The 18,443-nt window shown below is 30.8% G+C and overlaps 2 protein-coding genes across 2 annotated transcripts; both read left to right on the forward strand.

The window, feature by feature from the left end:
* Positions 1–6,951: 6,951 nt before the first annotated feature.
* LOC118030052 (transcription factor MYB98) lies at positions 6,952–8,738 on the forward strand. The gene is made up of 3 exons (XM_035034078.1): positions 6,952–7,499; positions 7,610–7,736; positions 8,151–8,738. The coding sequence occupies exons 1-3, from the start codon at positions 6,952–6,954 to the stop codon at positions 8,736–8,738; spliced, it is 1,263 nt and encodes a 420-aa protein (XP_034889969.1).
* Positions 8,739–15,306: 6,568 nt separating this feature from the next.
* On the forward strand, positions 15,307–17,944 carry LOC118030010 (probable ubiquitin-conjugating enzyme E2 16). Its single transcript, XM_035034028.2, has 6 exons — positions 15,307–15,466; positions 15,560–15,663; positions 15,907–16,009; positions 16,099–16,162; positions 17,314–17,402; positions 17,642–17,944. The coding sequence occupies exons 1-6, from the start codon at positions 15,437–15,439 to the stop codon at positions 17,735–17,737; spliced, it is 486 nt and encodes a 161-aa protein (XP_034889919.1). The 5' UTR covers positions 15,307–15,436; the 3' UTR covers positions 17,738–17,944.
* The last annotated feature ends 499 nt before the right edge of the window (positions 17,945–18,443 follow it).

Consider the following 18,443-nt stretch of genomic DNA (forward strand, 5'->3'; position numbering starts at 1 on the left):
GATTATTATTCATATTCAGCTTAAAACCCACGGATATGAATTTTAGATATCCGAATCCAACCCAGCTAAGTTTTGGGTATCCATAATCCGACCTCCGAATTGTGTGTACAATTTTTTGGCAGCAAAACAGCATGCATTTTTGTTGTTGGATTGGATTCGTGAACTAAAACGCAGAAGAATTTGCATTCCAGGAAAGTTATATCGAATTCATGCCGAGGTCCACTGGAATTTATTGACCAAATTATAGATGCAAGCCAAAGAAAATCAACATACAAAAAGCATTAAATGATATAACCCAGAAATAACAAGATTGAGCTTTCTTCACTTCAAATGCCAAACCCACTTCCAATTCACCACAAGCAATAATGAGTATTCATTTATCTCAAAATCAACTCACCACAAATAATTTTATCTAATTTCATTACTTGTGCTTGCACAGTAGGGAGACAACAAGCTTTACCTGGAACTCAATAAGATTCGAGGCCTTATTGCTTAGATTTCTACAGATACACACACAGAAATCAAGAGAAGGGTGAGATTACCTGCAAGAGAGAGTTTCACAGCTAAAATTGAAAAGAAAAGAATAATAATAATTAAAAAAAAAAAAACAGGGTTTAATGGTTTTCCAGGTCACAACTGGAGAAATAGTTGGTGGAAGAGAGTGAGAGTGAGAGTGAGAGTGATAGTGAGAGAGAATTGTAGTCGGTTGTAAACCCAAAAGACTCTGTTCAGTAATAGAAAATAAGTTTCGTTTTCTCTTTTTCTCCTTATTGTTTTTCAGATCAAAATCAAAGAAAATTTTTCTTTATTGGGTTATTTTATTTTCAAGATATGAATATCAGGTTTTACAAGTTAGCCAGATTAACTCGATTTTTTTTTTTAAGTAAAAATTTTTTTACTCAAATTTTTTTTAATATTATGTTGATTAAGAATTAAGTTTCATTATTTGTTTTTGTTTGTTTTCTATTAAGTTAATCTGATTTCATGACTCAAGAGTAGTGCTTAATGACTTAACCTGAATTGATTCAGGTTGTTTTTTGTGTTTTTTTTTTTAATTTTATCTTTTAACATTGAATTGATTAGAAATTGAGTTTTATAATTTATTTTTTATTTGCTTTTTACGAGGAGAGCATAGTCTCATGACCAGAGTTGCAGGTTTTGACATTTTAACTCCAGTTAAATCAGGTTTTTTAATTTTCTTTCTAAAAAAATATTTTAGTTTCATGACCTGGGTCATGGGTCCCTCAAAATTGGAATTTGTTTTTGGTGGGTTGTCCATGTCTCATGACTCAGGTTGCGGGTTTAGCGGATTAACCTAGTTGACTCAGTTTTTGTAATTGATTTTTTTTTTTTAATTTTATCATTTAATATTGTGTTTTATTGGGGATTAAGTTTCATGATTTATTTTAATTTATTTTTTATTAAGTTATCTCGACATCATGACCTGGGAATAGTACTTAACAAGATTTCAAGTGGACTTTGCTCATTTTTTGTATCATTTTTTAAATTAAAAATTTTACAAATTTATCTTTTAATATTAAGTCCAACATGGTAGATTGATAATAGAGTTTCATAATTTATTTTGATTTACTTTATATAAGGTTATATTAGTCTTATTACTAAATTTATGAATTTGGTGAGTTAACTCGAGTCTAACATGATAGATTGATAATTGAGTTTTATAATTTGTTTTGATTTGTTTTATATAAGAATATTCCAATTTCATAATTAAATGCATAAACATAATAATTAAATTCTGATTAATTCAGTTTCTGGTATTTTAAAAAATGTTAAAAGGGAATTGAAATTTCAGAATTGATGATCACTTAGAGGGCGTTTGTCTACGCGGTTGCGGCTGCGTTTTATTTAAAACGCAGTCCGCAGCCGTTTGGTAATAAAAAAAAACAATTTATTGTGCATGGGGCCCACATGATTTTTGCATTTAAAACGCCGGAAAGGAAAAGCTACAAAAACCTGCTTTTCATGCACTGTAACTGATAAAAATTAACGAACAGTGCAATTTACTGCACTGTTCACGAGTGAATTACACTGTTCACATGAACAGTGCAATTCACTTGCACTGTCCGCAGTATTTTTTTTTTTAAGTGTGTTAATTGTATTAATTTTTTTTTTTAAAAAAAAAAAAAACTAGTTTAGAGAATTAAATTCATTCGCGATGTGAACAATATTTTTTTCTTGAAAAACTAGCATAGAGTGAATTAAATTCACTCACACAGTAATATCAATTTTATATATGATAATATTTTATCTAATTTTATTACACGCTCAAAAAATTATGAAAACTGTAGTTCTTATCGGATGAATTTTGTATGTAATGAAATTATAAATAATTTAATGGAATAATAAAAAATATTTTATATAAAGTATTATTTTTTTCATGATATAATAGGAGTAATTAATTTTACAATATTTAAATTTTAAACCATCAATATTAATATATTTTTTAAAAAATTATTTTATAACTTCAATTTCAAAAACATTCTAACCAAACACATTAAACTATTTTTTCTTCAACCTCAATTTCAACCACAGTTTTAACCAAACACCTATTTTTTTAAACCAATCTCAACTAAAAATACTTTTTATAAAACAATTTTTTTCAAATCACAACCATAATAGCTATCGCAATACCAAACATACTTTTAATATATTAAAATGAAATGTGTTTTGCTTAGAAAGAATAAAACAACATATTCATCAAATTTAATCTCCACCATATATTTTGTCACCATTATCCACCATCAAATGTAAGCCAAAACATCTCTAGAGAGTTGATTTTTTTTCCCAACAAATTATTTGGGAATGTATTTTTTTTGTTTTTAATGAATAGATTTGTGAATCAAGAACCTAAAAGTACATATTAAAAAAATCCATATAAATTCAATATCTTATCAAGGAAATCAACCAAATTTCTAAGGATTCAATCTCAAATGTCTTGATTATTAGCAAAATTAAATGAACACTACAAAAAAAAAAGTGAAATCGGAGAGGAAGAGGGGGATTGAGAATTTGATTGGTATGACAACAAAATACTTTTTTTTTTTTGTTATTCTATGTCATTTATTTAATAAAAATCAAAAGATTCAGAACAAACATTAAAAATCATAAAAAAAATCTTGGATTTTTTAAAATAAGGATAAAAATAGTATTTGTCTAATTAAAATCCCTTTAACTTGTTAACATGTTCAATTATTTTTTTGGTGTTTTTTGTCAAAATATTTATTTTTAGACAACATCTTCTCATAATCATAAAAATAAATTTTAATTAAAAACTAATATTCCAATAATTTTGATGCAAAAGTATTAAAAACTATAAGAATAATACATCATTTATGTATTGTCATGGGGAACTTTTTGGTAGCGTTACTAAACTCAACTTGGCTTGGTGGGTTAACTTGGAGGCCCAACCAACCCCTTTCTTAGCCCGAGTTTCAAATTAAATTAAGTTAGAGTTGATCTAATATGGGTCGGTTGATTTGATGGGTTTAAATATGATTGTATAGACCTCGTTAAAACTTGATTTGACCAAAAAAATTAAGACACCACCATTTTAGATTTTTATAAATATTAACATGGTAACATTATAGATTAACCTGGGCCTTCATGTGTGGCCTTACTAACTCAATTGACTAGGCCAAAATTCAATTTACCTTTTAAAAAATTAAAAAGTATGTTAATTTAACATTTTTTTTTTATAAAAAAATATTAGAATGATAATATTTTAGATATACTCGAGTTAAGTCATGTTAATCTACTCAACCCATAACTTAGGTTATAGCTCATTTCAGGTTTAATAACATTGTCTTTTGGAATATATTTTTCATTTAACTGAACAATTAATCATTTAAAAAATAAGAGGGGTATATTAATTAAATTTTAAATAAAAAATTAATGCAAAGTAGAATAGATAAAAAATGGTGATATTAATTATTTTTTTAAGTAACAAAAACAAAAACAAAAGAAGCAAAAAAGACTTGGCACTACAAGGCCTGACAAGCTAGCATGTTTGGCCTAACCTAGAAGCCTAGGCATGTTCGAACCCAAAAATCCAAGGTCAGATTGGATGTTGTTTGCCTTAAACAAAAAAAAACAACGCATCATATGTTGTTACAAACACAACATGTGTTTAAGTTACTTAGATTCTAGCTAGTAGAGAGGTAACTAAAAAATAAAACTAAGGTTTTTTTTTTAAAAAGTTTTTCTTAATTTATTTTAATCTAAAAACACATAATAAACACACTTAGAACCTTAATATATTAATTTCTCAACTAAAAACACCCTTAAATCATTTAAAAAACAAAAAATAAATAAAAGAATCTTTATTAGCCCTATCTAAAAAAAACTTGTTCCAGCAATGTGGAAGCCCTAAAACACCATAATAACATTATTCTCACCAATAAAAATAATTTTAATCTAAAATTTGACTTTTTTTGTCAATGAAATTTGACTAATCAAGCTCTTTCTCTTTTATCCACTATTTTTTAACAACTTTCTCTAACCTCTTTCAAGTTTAGGGACTGATAATGTGAATAAAATAAAGTCTTAAACTAAAATGTATAATTGTCAAATTAAAATTACCAAAAAAGAAATCTAAAAAAATATGAAGGAATTTGTTTTTCAATAAAAACATTGACACCATATTATTATTTTTTTTATAAAAAGTTTACCATTGTTTCCATGCTTTTAATTTTAGTTCCCTCATTTTTAATTTTTTTTCAAAAATAAAACTAATTTAAAAAAAACAAACTCAAGCATAAACTTAATATTAGAAAATTTTTGAGACCATAATAACTATATATAAAAATAAATTCAAAATAAATTATGAAATTTAATTCTCAATCAATATAATATTAAAAAATAAAATTAAAAAATATATATTTAATTTAAAAAAAAAATACAAAACATAGTTTCAATGTGTAAACTAGTGAACAATGAATTCGGTAGCTCTTTTAGTTTTTTTTCTTAGTCACTTTTAATTTTAATTTAATTCAATTTTAATACTTAAGTTTCAAACAATTGAAAATCAAGACAGAGGAAGTGAAGTTTGGGGTTCCACAAAAAGATTATTTCGAGATTCACGACTTATATTGAAATAGTGTTCCTATCAGAAAGCCACTGTATGGGTAAAAATAGACTGTTTCTGGAAAATTGATAGTTATTTTCTTAGTATATAACTATATTTTTTTTTAAATTATGATTTTGGAGAGGATGGTTAATCCTACGCATTTCTGATTCAACAAAAAGAGGTAATAATTAAAAATAGCTTAAATTTATTGAAGACTTATATAATTATTAATTTTAGGGCCCATAAAATTAATTAAAATACAAATAAATTGACCCGGACATCCACATTAATAATGTAAAAAAAAAACCTAAGCTTAATATATCCAAACACATGAGTTATCAAGTGATTTTATTTTTTTCTTTCCTATTTTTTTGGTCAATGTTCCGCCTCATGAAATTAAACATTGATTAATATGAAATAATTAAATTAATTAATTAATGCGAACTAATTGAATGCGGGAGAGAGAATGGTTTATAAATGGTTACAGTTACAAACAACTAATACTCTCATTTAATATGTAAACTTTTCTGAATTATATTTCTTCTGATGGTTTCTTTTGAAGATATGTGTATGTTACTTGGAATCCTTGCTATATTATTGGTAAGCAATTAACTAAGACACGCTTCAAGAAATTTAATTTTTTTTATTTAAATTTTTTTATTTTTATATATTTAGATTGTTTAATGTATTGTTATTAAAAATAATTTTAAAAAAATAAAAAAAATATATATTATTTTGATATATTTTTAAACAAAAAATACTTTAAAAAACAATTATTACTATATTTCTAAACATAATCTAAGATTAAATTGCTATTCTTTTTCTAGAGTTTAATGTCTATATAAAGGTGTAAGCTATCTTCTCTTAAATTGTATGGTTATATATAATAGATGACTAAGCTTCATTGTTCGAAGTGGATAATGGTGTAGGAAATTTTGGTGTAGAATCAAAATGCATAGCATATTTTTAGAATTTTTTTTTTAATATGTGAAGCTTTCCCAAAGATATATTTTGACCATGTCTAGAGGAAAGATGTCATGGTTTAAACATGGTTGACTGGCATTATAATTTTCTGATAACCCCATTGAATTTCTCGTTTTAAAAGCCTTCAAAGTTCAAACATAATTGCATAATGTTTTTCTAGAATTAATTGCGTAATTAAATGTGAGTAAATACTTCTCTCCACCCATCTAGAAAAAAGAGTATATATTAAGTTGTGAAAATAGCCTTAAAATCTAATCTAGTGCACAAAAATATTTATATATATCAGCCAATTTTAATTTATTAGCATTATCTTGATTAATGGGATATTAACTAAATTAATTATTCAATGACTTTTAACTTAAGAATTAATCCATAGTATATGCGATGAGAATGTTTTCATAATATTAGATTGAATAAACCTATTAATATTCTTATCAAAATATAAAATTTATCCAATGAACAAAAATCTTTTTGGCTAATTAAAAGGGACAGTAATTAATATTTTTTTCTGCAAAGTTATAGCACTAATGTCTCCCAATTGACGACCATTGACCATGGAGACTCCTGCATAACCCATCCTAGCTATTAAACAAGAAGGAATCAAGAGGACATTAATGGCAGAATTATAGTAATAAGAGAAGCTTAATTAATAGTAATGACTATTATTGAGCAATGTCTCACAAAAAATGAATGGCCAAGATTAACCACTGTCATAAATGCATTCATATATACTCACCGATCCTAGACAATATTAAGGCGAGAGTAACTCTCAAATTCTCGAACTCCAATATTCGAGCCTCGGTGTTTCTCTTTGCTTTCTCTCCATTGAGCTTGTTAAGCTGGTTAGATCAGACAACCCTTCCTTCTTCTTCTCACACTCGATGTTTTCCCCAGATAACTACTTGAGGAAACCATACATGAAAGAATATGTATCTCCCTGTGAAACACCTTCAGCAAAGAGCTTTCTTCAGGGTTTTAGCCATCTTGATCAGCTCCATGCTAATAGATCATTGTATGGTGTCCTTACTGGCTCTAGTTCTGATTCTTTGGATGCTTTTCCCTACAGATTATCACCAGCTACACATTTATACGAGTGTGACTACAAGCCATACACAAATAACAACAATGGAGTACTATATGGTCGAGACAATTTCCAAAGTGGCGGGTGCTTGAACCTCCCTCAAGAAAACCTCATTGACATGGTAGGTCCTCATCAGAGTCGCGTGTCCTTGAATTTACAAGAAACCAAACCTATGAATATTGAGGTGCTAGATGGAACCCCTTGTGCGACTTCAAAGTATGATTACTATACGAAAGGTGGCTTGTATAAGAATGATGCCATACTACCTTTGACAAGAAGGACAGGGAAGACTCCTAAGAAGGAACCTATTAATTTAGTCAAGGGGCAATGGACAGCTGAGGAAGATAGGTACGTATAAAGGAGGGTTTTTTTTTTTTTTTTTTTCCTTGTAAATTAACAATTCTCTCTCTAATTCTTCATGTTTGACTTAATTTGTTGCGATAACATCATTTATGCAGTCTGTTGATTCGGCTGGTTGATGAGTTTGGAATAAGAAAATGGTCTCATATTGCTCAGATATTGCCAGGAAGAATCGGCAAGCAGTGTCGAGAAAGATGGCATAACCATTTGAGGCCAGATATCAAGGTTAATATTTTCTTAATTTCATTATCTTATCTATCCATCGTATTTTTCTCTGGGAAGTAGAAAAGGGCAGGGAAAGGGACCTATTATACCATGCCTGCTTGGGAATTGTGCTTTTCATAGTCATTGTATAGTTAGAGAGGCTTCTACTAATACATAAATACTTCTTCCAATAAGATTTAATGAGCGTAGATAATATACTTCTTCAAATACTATTTTCAGGACTTGAACTCATGACCTAAATGATGCCCTCCTCCATTATAAATCCATCTTTGTGGGAAATGTATAAAAAGAATCACACATGGAACATTTATGTTTTTGTCCATGGCATGATCATCCTGAGCATGTTCATAAGCAACACATGAGGATGGAAATGCATTTTCTCATCATTTTTTCAATGTCCATTTTTCGTTACAGAAGGATATTTGGAGCGAGGAGGAAGATAGGGTGCTAATACAGGCCCATAAGGAAATAGGGAACAAATGGGCAGAAATTGCTAAGAGTTTGCCAGGGAGAACTGAAAACTCTATCAAGAACCACTGGAATGCAACTAAAAGAAGGCAAACTTGCACCTCCAAGAGAAAAAGCCGATCCAAGTATCCAAAGGGCTCCCTTCTACAAGAGTATATCAAGAGTTTGAACCTGGACTCAATTCCTAAAGTGAAACGACGTCAGAGGAGAAGGAGAACTGCTAAATTTCCCGATGCCATATTAGGTAGTAGCACTACAATGAAAGAACCAAGTGACGAGCAGCCTCAGCAGGACTCGAACCCTTGTGAAAATAATGAAGGAACCGTCCTACATTATGATTTTGATGAGATCCCAGATTTTGATTTTGATGAGACTATATTTCAAGATGGCTGCAGCATTGATTCTCTTCTTGATGAGATAGATTGCGATCCCGTTGTTAATGAGAAAGTGCTTGATATGGAAGTGCCAAGTGCGGACGTGATTCCATTCCAGGACTTTGAAATGATCATGGATGAGGTGGATTTATGGAGATGAGACCTGAAAACACAAGTTGGCATGCAGTAGTAGTTTGGTTCATGGAGGTTTATACTATATTACTGGCCTAGGATTAAGATAATTCCTTGAAAACAAAGTTCACCAAGGATTATACAGCAACATATATTCTTAATTTTTTCGTTATTCTGGCATGGAACAAATAATATTCTTGCTGGTTGGCTTATGTTATTCAGAATTAAAAGTGGAAATAAAGCTAACAACACGTACGTTGTAAATGCTATGATATTATACAAAGTCTTTTAAGGCTTCGATTGCAAAATTGTTTTCAAAGGTTGCTAGAATTGAATAAACAAGTCCTCTTTTTTCTTTTTTTTTTTTCAACCCTACAATTTCTTTTTGTATCATGATCCTCTGTTTGTTTTCCAATTCATGGTATCCATATACATCTGCTGAAAATTGAAATTCTGCAGCCAGTGATAGCTGATTCATCATGAGATGGCTAGATATGCAATAAAAAGACACAAAGATGTCATAAGTTCTTGTATACTATGACAACAATGGCAGAAAGTAGTGATTTTCCCCCCAGAGGACGTCTATGTGCAAGTAGACATGCATGTATGATGAATCTATAAGAGGCCATGTATACACCATCTCTTGTTTTACCCAGTCAACAAGCAGTTGGTGGGCAGCAAAACTCTTAAAGCAGGTCAAATGCTTAGGTTCAGGATTTAATAGCCTTAATTAGAGCATTAAGTTAAAATTAATTGCAGTAAATCATGGCTAGTAACATTAATAACAATTTATTATAAGAAAGAAGTGGCATGACCCTTGTTAGAAAAACAAAAGTATAATTTATGATGCTTACCTGAAGCTGAATAAGAGATTGATTAAAAATTTAATTAAGATATGAGAAAATGAAGGCTTGAGAGATATTGAATTTTCGATTTGTTTCTGCTCTTAATTTTAAGAATTTAGAAATAATAATAATAATAATAATAATAAAAGATAACATGGACAAGTGGCGTGTAATATTTGGCACTTCATGCAACATTTTTTTGCTTCTATATCATTTCATTATTTATTTGTATTGTACATGCAAATTGCCAAATTTATCCTCTAATCTTATCAAAAGAATAAGGCGTAATTATTCTTCCGTTTTGCAGCAGCTGAATTACTGTCCATTGTCGAGATCCTACGTCCGTTAACGTCGGTGGTGCCGTTACGCTAAGGTAAGATGGCCACCTCATTTGTTTGTGATTTAAAAAAAAAATTATTTTTTTTATATTTATTTAAATTAATCAATAAAAAAATATTTTTCAGTTAAAAAAAAATTAATTGATTTCCGTCCAAAATAACTGAGTTTATTTTTAATAATATAACCAAATATTAAAAAATATTTTTTAATTTATTTTTCTTTACACTACTAAATATAAAAATATAATTTACTTTTTAAAAATTTATTTTTTAAAAAAAAATTACTTTACAGGGGAGCTAAATATATCTCTCTTTCTGGCCAGAAAGGAATATTCTAAGGAGGTGTACGTAGCAATCGCAGAGAGGATCATCCTTGAAATACCTCTCTCTACAATGCAAAACACTAGAATAAGCTCCGCCCTTGTGTGCTCTCTTGTGCTCCTTGTTGAATGGACAATAGAGCACAGCACTCTCATGCACCCTATTGAATGACCAATAGATTTATGTAAATGATATATTTGTTAAGTGGATATAATAGCACAAGTATTTTTGTTTTTTTTAATGTAGTCATCGGATTTAATTTCGATGACTACATTTTTAAAAAATAAAATACAAGTGTTATTCTTTTATTTTTTTGTGGATTATAAAATATTTAAAATAATAATTAAAAATTTGATTGATTATAGAATAAAATTAATCAATGATTATGAGTGTTAATAATAAAAAAAAAATAGAGTTGCTTATGCTCGGCCTAATAAGCCAAGAGTAAACTGATCGACTTATTTAATTAATAATCTAGTTTTATAAAAAAATTAATATTATCCTTGTTTTAATTTATACCTAACCCTAAATTAAATGTGAAACAACAAACCATCAAAGAATTAAAGGCAAATAAAAAACTGGAAAGAGAAATAAAAAGTGTCAATACACTATATTGACTTGTGCTAAGTTGCAAAATTGATGATATGGGCAATGAACATGACCGACATGAGTTTAATCCAATTGGTCCATATCTTTTAACATATGAGCTAACTCTTTGATATGCTTTTTTATAATTTTAATGATGAGGTTCTAGATGTCCCCCTCTCAAAGGGGAGCCTTCACATCCTCTTCTTGACCACACCCCACTCCATGATCTCTTTCTACAATAATTGTAATAGCACATAACAAGTAACAAATTTTCACGGGATTACAGCACATATCAAACAAAAAACCTATGATAATTGGGTTCTGATACCAATTAATGAAGGTGAAAATTGTAACAATAACAACATCATAAAAAACATGTTTATTTTATCTAGTAAAAAAGGTTACAGATATGAATTTTAAATTTACTATTTATTTCTCTGAAATAAAATTAATGAATTTTGCCTCCTTAGAGGTTCACAGGACCTACAAATAAGCTAAAAAATCCAAAACTAAAAAACTAAACATATTGAAAGCACTAAAGAAATTAAACAAAAATCTGAATTAAACAATAAACCAAAAAAAAACTAGGAAAAATAACAAAATTGATCGAACAGCACAATTCAGGGCCTAGATCCTAATTTCAATAGATCTAATTGTCCGATAAGCAATGCAGTAGTTAGCTATGGAAAAATTACTTGTAAAATTATTTAAAAAAAATTTAAGTTCGATCCACCAATCAAATTTTCTAATATCTTTGTTTTAAGCTATAAACCTAGTTTGGTGGGACCAATTTTATTTTGGATCTATACATGTTTCACTAGTTTATAAAAATATTTATTATGCCCTTTACAAAGTCTGAATAGATTAAATCTCTATCTAGTTGTGTTATAATATTGAAGCAAAATCCAATTTCGTCACACTGGGAACGAGTTCTATTAGCTTATTATGTCAGCCAAATACAGTTGCCGGCCGGAGGCTTTCGTTTAGGTTTGGATTGAAGTTATTGGTTGCCCTTAGGATTGGATGGGAAAAGAAAACACTAGCAATTTCGACCAGACGACAAGTCAAAGGGCGGTGGGTTATCCTGTCTACGAAATTTTAGAAAACTGGAAGATGGATCTATCCTATTCCTTTAAAAATATATATTTTCTTGCCCAGCCTGCCTTTGCGAGATGCCTATACCTTGAAGATTCCCCCATAGCACAAATTGCAAGGGAACATATCCATTAAACAAGGCTAGAATATGCTAATAATCATCTTAGAAGTCAAAAGGGCAGATTGCATATGCCTTCTTTAAAAAGAAAAAAAGATGGGGGAAAAGGTAAGATTAAGCAAGTAAAAGTCGATTTTTCTTTCTCGTGCTTTTGATGTGGGATAAGCAAGGAATCAGAACATTGCAAAATGCAAAGCTTATATCATCAGACAGGTGGAGATATTGATCAGAAAATGGCAATGAAATTTGACCCTTTACCGTTTCTTGTCTTTTATTACCAACCCACTGTCACCAAGCAGCATTATACTAGGTTTGAAAATTATATAAGCGATGCAGTAGGTGAATCGATGAGCAACTGTGTGTATTATATTATATGCACTGAAAATCCCACATGCAATATGTGAATGCTGTCGATCGCTAACACACACAGAGGTGATACCCTTTGGTCAACTTCTATATATTTCTCTGATCTCCTTTATCTGCTGCTGATGTATTTCTGCATATTTGGAGAGCAAGTTCATTGCCTCGTGGAAGCTAGCTCCAGTAGAAATGGACATTTATGATTCAGTGAAGGTGAAGTTCCCGGTAGTTGGAGTGGGGTCATCTGAGTGATTTGCGACTGCGTGACGAGTAAACTAGGGTGGTGTTGACTGTTGATAAGAACAAGCATGTATTCGGTCAAGGTTTTTTTTTTCTTATGCAAAAAAGAGAAAAAGCAATCTTATTTCATGGATTTTTCAAAAAGAAATAGAATTGCGATAACGTTGGATGTGACAGAAAGATACCCAAACCAATGACAAGTTTTATATTGGACGAAATTAAAATTGAACTTAATGGAAATGGATTAATTTATCTAAAGAAATTAAGTAATGGTTGGATCTTGTTTTGAAGTATAGCTTCCAACTCAAAAAGATTATATATAGAAAAATCTGACTGTATCATTGGATGTTGAACAGATGTGTGGCAAAATCGGCACTCATAATTGTGTGTAATGGTAAGTAGCCACAGACACAGCTAGTTACTATATTATACGAAAAACAAAAATAATTATTACATTGTCTCCATAATTAATGAAACTAAATAATTAATCCTTGTGATTTCAAAACATTTAATCTTTTTTTTTTACATCTTATTCCCTTCAGTAATTTCACGTTATTTTCTAATTTAGTTCACCTTTATCTTTTTTTAAAAAAAATTATATATGTTTTTTCCCAATTTATTTCAACTTTAAAAAAAATAAGAAAAATAGAAGTAATGAATTTTGGGATTTTCACATGAAAATCTAACATGAAGATGCTCCAAAATTCTAGAATCCTAGGGCAATTATTTTCATCGTGTTTTGATGATGAATAATCACAAGTTCATGTCAATTTTATTTTTTCTATAACTGAGAATTCCAAGGATTGGTGATAGATTAAATTTCTTGCAAAACAGTCCCTTTAGAGAATTTTAGGAATCCTCAAATAATTAATCAGTGATTTTATTATGAAGATTTGTAGTAAATGAGCATTAAATTCTAAAAATAAAAATATTTATTTTTGTTTATGTATAAAAAATGATGAGAATAAGTTGTAAGAGAGTAAATATTCCGAACTCTCAACTTGGGTTGTTTAAAGTGCATTTATAATATTTTTTCCTTTATTCTTTGAGGTGTTGTAAGTCATTTCTTCTTCATCCAAGTGAGAGGAAGACATTTACAATCAATATTAATATCAGTGTCTCCTTATACGACATTTAATATAGAGAACATCATGTGTTTTATGAAAGATACTTCTATATCAATCTGTACATAATATTAATGTTGATGACCTCATCCCTTATAATAAATATTAATATTGATTTGATGCAGGGATGACTTTTAAAAAACTTTTTGACTTGCTAGCAAGTAGAGAAATGATGACTCTAGATTCTCATTTCTAGCTTTTATTCTCAAAGAAAGACCTTACTTAGAGGGGGTTGGGTTTGTGTCATAGGGTTAAAATCCGTCAGGGGGTAGGCTAGCGAAGAGCATTGCTGGATAGTAGCTACGGGGTGGCAGCTTGCGTGACAGTAGTGAAAATCGGCAGAGTGTGTATGAGGCAGCACACAACAGCTAGTGCAGCAGTATGCTGACGAGAGTTAAGACTTTGGTGAGGATTGTCCAAGACTTGATGAAATAGTGCTGGGATGACATAATGGGACAATGGGGAATTCGGTATCACTGATGAGATTGGCAGTGTCGATGGAATTTGGTAGCGTTGACAAAATCGGTAGCTGGGGCTGACGATAACTTGGACAACGAACGGTCCAAGGCATGCGAGGCAATTACGCTGGCAGCATGTGTGCTGGTAGTGGGCAGTTGGCTTGTGGGAGAACATGCCAATGCAGTTGCAACAGTTCTAGGAGCAGTTATCGGTAGTTGCGGCAGTTTCTTATATGGAAAAAAAAGTGGCCAGAACATGGGATAATGGATGCTCCAGTTGTGCAGGAAGTTAGAGGCGGTTTCCACTTGTAACTTCCATTATCTTGTAAATAGATAGGCTGTAAAATGTGTAGCATGCAAAACATAAATGGGCATAGCACACAAGAAGGACTTTGTGTAATCCTTTAGTTGAGTTAATGAAAAGGTTAGGACTTTTTCCTGTAATCTGTTGTGTTGTTTGTTCTGTTCATATTCATTAGTGTTATTCCGTTTGCTTGTGACCATGAAAGAGTGTGGGGATCTCTTGGGTTTGTAGGACAAACTAGTTGTAGGCAAAACACGAGTGAATTGGTGAGGGAAAGGCTGAGTCTAGCGGGGCTAGATTGCCGTGCGTGGTCTGTTTTCGAGAGCGAAAAATTGACCCCGTGACAGTTTGACACACCAAGTGTTTGGCCCTAGAGTATATCTAAGCCCAAAGGAATTGGGTAGGCTTTTGGACCTAACACATAGCTAAGCCCAAAAAAATTAGGTCTAGCAAAGTGACAAACGCACAGGTGCTTTGGGCACGTAGTCATAAAAGAAATGCGATATCTTTATCTGATTTTTTTATCTTGAATCTCAGTCTTTGTTGATTTTCTTCTTTAATTTAGTCTTTTCTGATTATATATTTTCACTAAGAAAAATCTTTTATTACGGTATCTATTTTTTTAACATAAAATGAATAAATTGAGATTGATCAATGTCGTCCAAAGTCCAATTATTATTTATACTATAAAACGCAGTTAATTAATTTTAATAAACAATATTTAGTAAGTTTTAATTCATCAAAAAAGTTATAGTAAGAACTTCTAAAAAAAAAAAAATACTCCTAGATAACTAGAAGATATGGCAATGCGTTGGTGGGGAACACAAATCATTCTATACCCGTCATTATAAACCGTCGCTGGTTCTCTTTGTTCCTTTATCTAACACCCCTTCACATCAACAAATAACTCTCTCTCAAAAGTTACCTTTGCAACCATGACGAGCTCCTCTACAACGACCCGCAAGGTTCATGCTTTTAATCGATGATATGGGGTTTTGTTATATTGTTTAATCAATCATTAGTCGTATGGTGATTTTGTGGGTTTTGTTTTGTTTTAGGCACTGAGTAAGATTGCTTGCAATCGGCTTCAGAAAGAACTTGTTGAGTGGCAAGTCAATCCTCCAACTGGTTTCAAACATAAAGTCACTGATAATCTCCAAAGGTTTGGTCTTTTTCTGTTTAATTACTGTTATGGGTTGTTTTGTCTTATGTTAAACTGTGTTTTCTTGTTGAGAAAATCAAAGAAAGATGAAAGGAAAATAAGAAATCAAACTAAAGTTTGGATTATTTTTTTTGAGACCGTTTGTAAAACGAAACTTTTAAAGAACATGACTTATTAGTTTCTATATTTGATTTGTTTGTTGATTATTTATCTGTAATGTAATCTTGGGATTTTGAATTGAAGGTGGGTTATTGAAGTAATCGGAGCTCCGGGCACCCTTTATGCAAACGAGACCTATCAGCTTCAAGTTGATTTCCCTGAGCATTACCCGATGGAAGCTCCTCAGGTTTGCAATTGCATCGGTCTGCTGTTAACGGTATAGACTCTTATTGGGTTTTTTCCATGTAAAATAGTGTTGATTGAGGTTCTAAACAGGTTATATTTCTTCATCCGGCTCCGCTTCATCCGCATATTTATAGCAATGGCCATATTTGTTTAGGTAATTATTTATGTTTTATATTGGAATTAAGGTACCATGAAATTAATTTTGGGTCAATTGGATTATTTGCTCTACTGTATTCTGTTCCCAGTTGAAATATCTCGGCCCACTTCGTTGGTTGATAGTTTTCCTACTGTTACAATACAAACTGATTTATTTCTCTGCTTTTCATTTCATAATATTCACTTGTTTGTTGAATTTGATGGTCTTGTCCATAAATGCTGACTTTTTTTTGGCTGTTGGTTTAGATATTTCCATTCTCTCTTTAACAAGATTTTCATACAAGACATGGTCAGTAGTACATTTATGTAGATCTTTTAGTTTTCTAGTTTCTCATATCGCCATCAAGTAGATAGCAAAACGTTGATTATTGCTAGAAAACATAGTAAGATAAATCTCATAACATTAACTTTCAATGAGACCTGCAGAGGCCAAATTCTAGTATAGCTCACACTTTTGTGATTTGTAATATTGGACATGGATATTAGGATGGATTGTGATAACCTTGTGCACAATATAGTAACACAAACTGACTTGTAAACAATTATTGCAATATAAATTATGTCCATCATGCAATCTGTTTATCTAGAATTTCCCCCCCTTAGTGATGTCACTAGATAGGAATGTGGTTTTAGTTTTTTTCCCATCCCTTTTGTTCATTTGCAATACAACATATGGACTCATGCATGTATTGATGCTCATGCTATGCTGTTTCTTTTCTGGATTAGCAGGATTTAAGTCATTTGTTATTATTCAAGCTTGATTTAACTTTGTATATGGCTTTTATGTCAGTTATACTCTTTCCACCTCATTTTAACTGTGAAACTTTGGTTTTCCTACTATTTAAAGAGTGATCGTTAAATGGTCTAGTCAGTGGGATAAATTTTTTAAAGTTTGTCTTGTTGAAAGTGGTTAGTTTCTAATTGAAGGTAGTTATGTTGCTCCATAAACCTGTGAAGTAATTCACTAATACATATGCTATTTTGAGAGTGGATAAATAGATTGGAACATCTCAAAAAGGAATGGTGAGCACTTCAATGGGATGTGGGTTGTAATCCATTGTGTATCTCACATTGCATGATTGCCTCAATCTAAACCTACAGTTAATAATCCTTGCAGCATGACAGACATTTGATTATTTCCTTTTGCAGATATACTATATGATTCTTGGTCACCTGCCATGACTGTTAGTTCTGTCTGCATCAGTATTCTCTCGATGCTTTCAAGCTCCACTGTGAAGGTTTGATTTTATGGTCAATTTTCTAAAGCCATTCTTTCCAGTTAATATGGATTCTGTGTTCATTGTGCTCCTATTGCTTGCTGGGAGGTGAAGTGTATATTTGCCAATAGCCATGATAAATGATAAGCATGCCTTTTAGGTTTAATCATCTTATGATTCATTAGATGGTACACCCACTTTATAACTTATTTTTTTGTGTATAAGATTGTAAGATTAATGAGGTTGACCCTTGCTTGCAGCAACGTCCCGAGGATAATGACCGATATGTAAAGAACTGTAGAAATGGAAGATCTCCGAAGGAGACCAGGTGGTGGTTCCATGATGATAAAGTGTAACAACTGAAGCATTTCCATGCTTGCTAGTTCAAATAATCATGGTAGATGGTCGCTTTTTTCCAAAGAAAAATGTAAACTTGGGGGGAAACATTTTGAAAACCAAATCTTTCTGAATGCTAATTAACTCCTGTAAATGCCAGGCGTGTAAAGGAAGAGAAACAATGTGTTCTAGTAATTTGAGAAACAAACTTGGCTCGTTGTTACCCACCCGTAGATCTTGTTATTATTATAATAGATATAAATGTCTGAAAAATAAATAAAAATTTTAAATAAAATAGAAAAAAAATCTTAGATCAGCTACAAAATTAATATAATTTTTGCATAGTAGCTTTTAGATCTTATTGTGAAGTCTTTTTAATGTTTGACTACTCTAAAAATTTAACTCAATATAAAACAAAATTTTTGGAACTTTTGGTAAAATTTCATATTGATTCAATAGTTAAGTTGAAAATTATAATTGTTAGAGTAAACTTAGAAAAAATAAAAATATGCCTTCAACTGTTGAAATTAATTAGCTTACCATTATAAAATAATTAGGCGCTAGGCTCTTGTTGTAGATAGATTAGATCTTTTTTACACATAAATTAGATTGATTAATTTTTTATTCTTACTTGGTCTAAATACTTTGAAAGTATTTAATGAGTCTATTGAATGTATTTTTAAGCTTTTTACCCTTGATTTTGTAATTGACCAACCTAACATTAGT

The sequence above is a fragment of the Populus alba genome, chromosome 5 (assembly GCF_005239225.2).
Source record: "Populus alba chromosome 5, ASM523922v2, whole genome shotgun sequence".
In the NCBI taxonomy this organism is placed as follows: domain Eukaryota; kingdom Viridiplantae; phylum Streptophyta; class Magnoliopsida; order Malpighiales; family Salicaceae; genus Populus; species Populus alba.

Excerpts from the sequence above, each read along its gene's own strand:
- LOC118030010 (XM_035034028.2), top strand. The coding sequence starts at position 15,437 with ATGACGAGCTCCTCTACAACGACCCGCAAG. Across the intron at positions 16,163-17,313 it reads CAATGGCCATATTTGTTTAG|ATATACTATATGATTCTTGG; the intron begins GTAATTATTTAT and ends TTCCTTTTGCAG. Across the intron at positions 17,403-17,641 it reads TTTCAAGCTCCACTGTGAAG|CAACGTCCCGAGGATAATGA; the intron begins GTTTGATTTTAT and ends CCTTGCTTGCAG.
- LOC118030052 (XM_035034078.1), top strand. The coding sequence starts at position 6,952 with ATGTTTTCCCCAGATAACTACTTGAGGAAACCATACATGAAAGAATAT. Across the intron at positions 7,500-7,609 it reads TGGACAGCTGAGGAAGATAG|TCTGTTGATTCGGCTGGTTG; the intron begins GTACGTATAAAG and ends TCATTTATGCAG. Across the intron at positions 7,737-8,150 it reads ATTTGAGGCCAGATATCAAG|AAGGATATTTGGAGCGAGGA; the intron begins GTTAATATTTTC and ends TTTTCGTTACAG.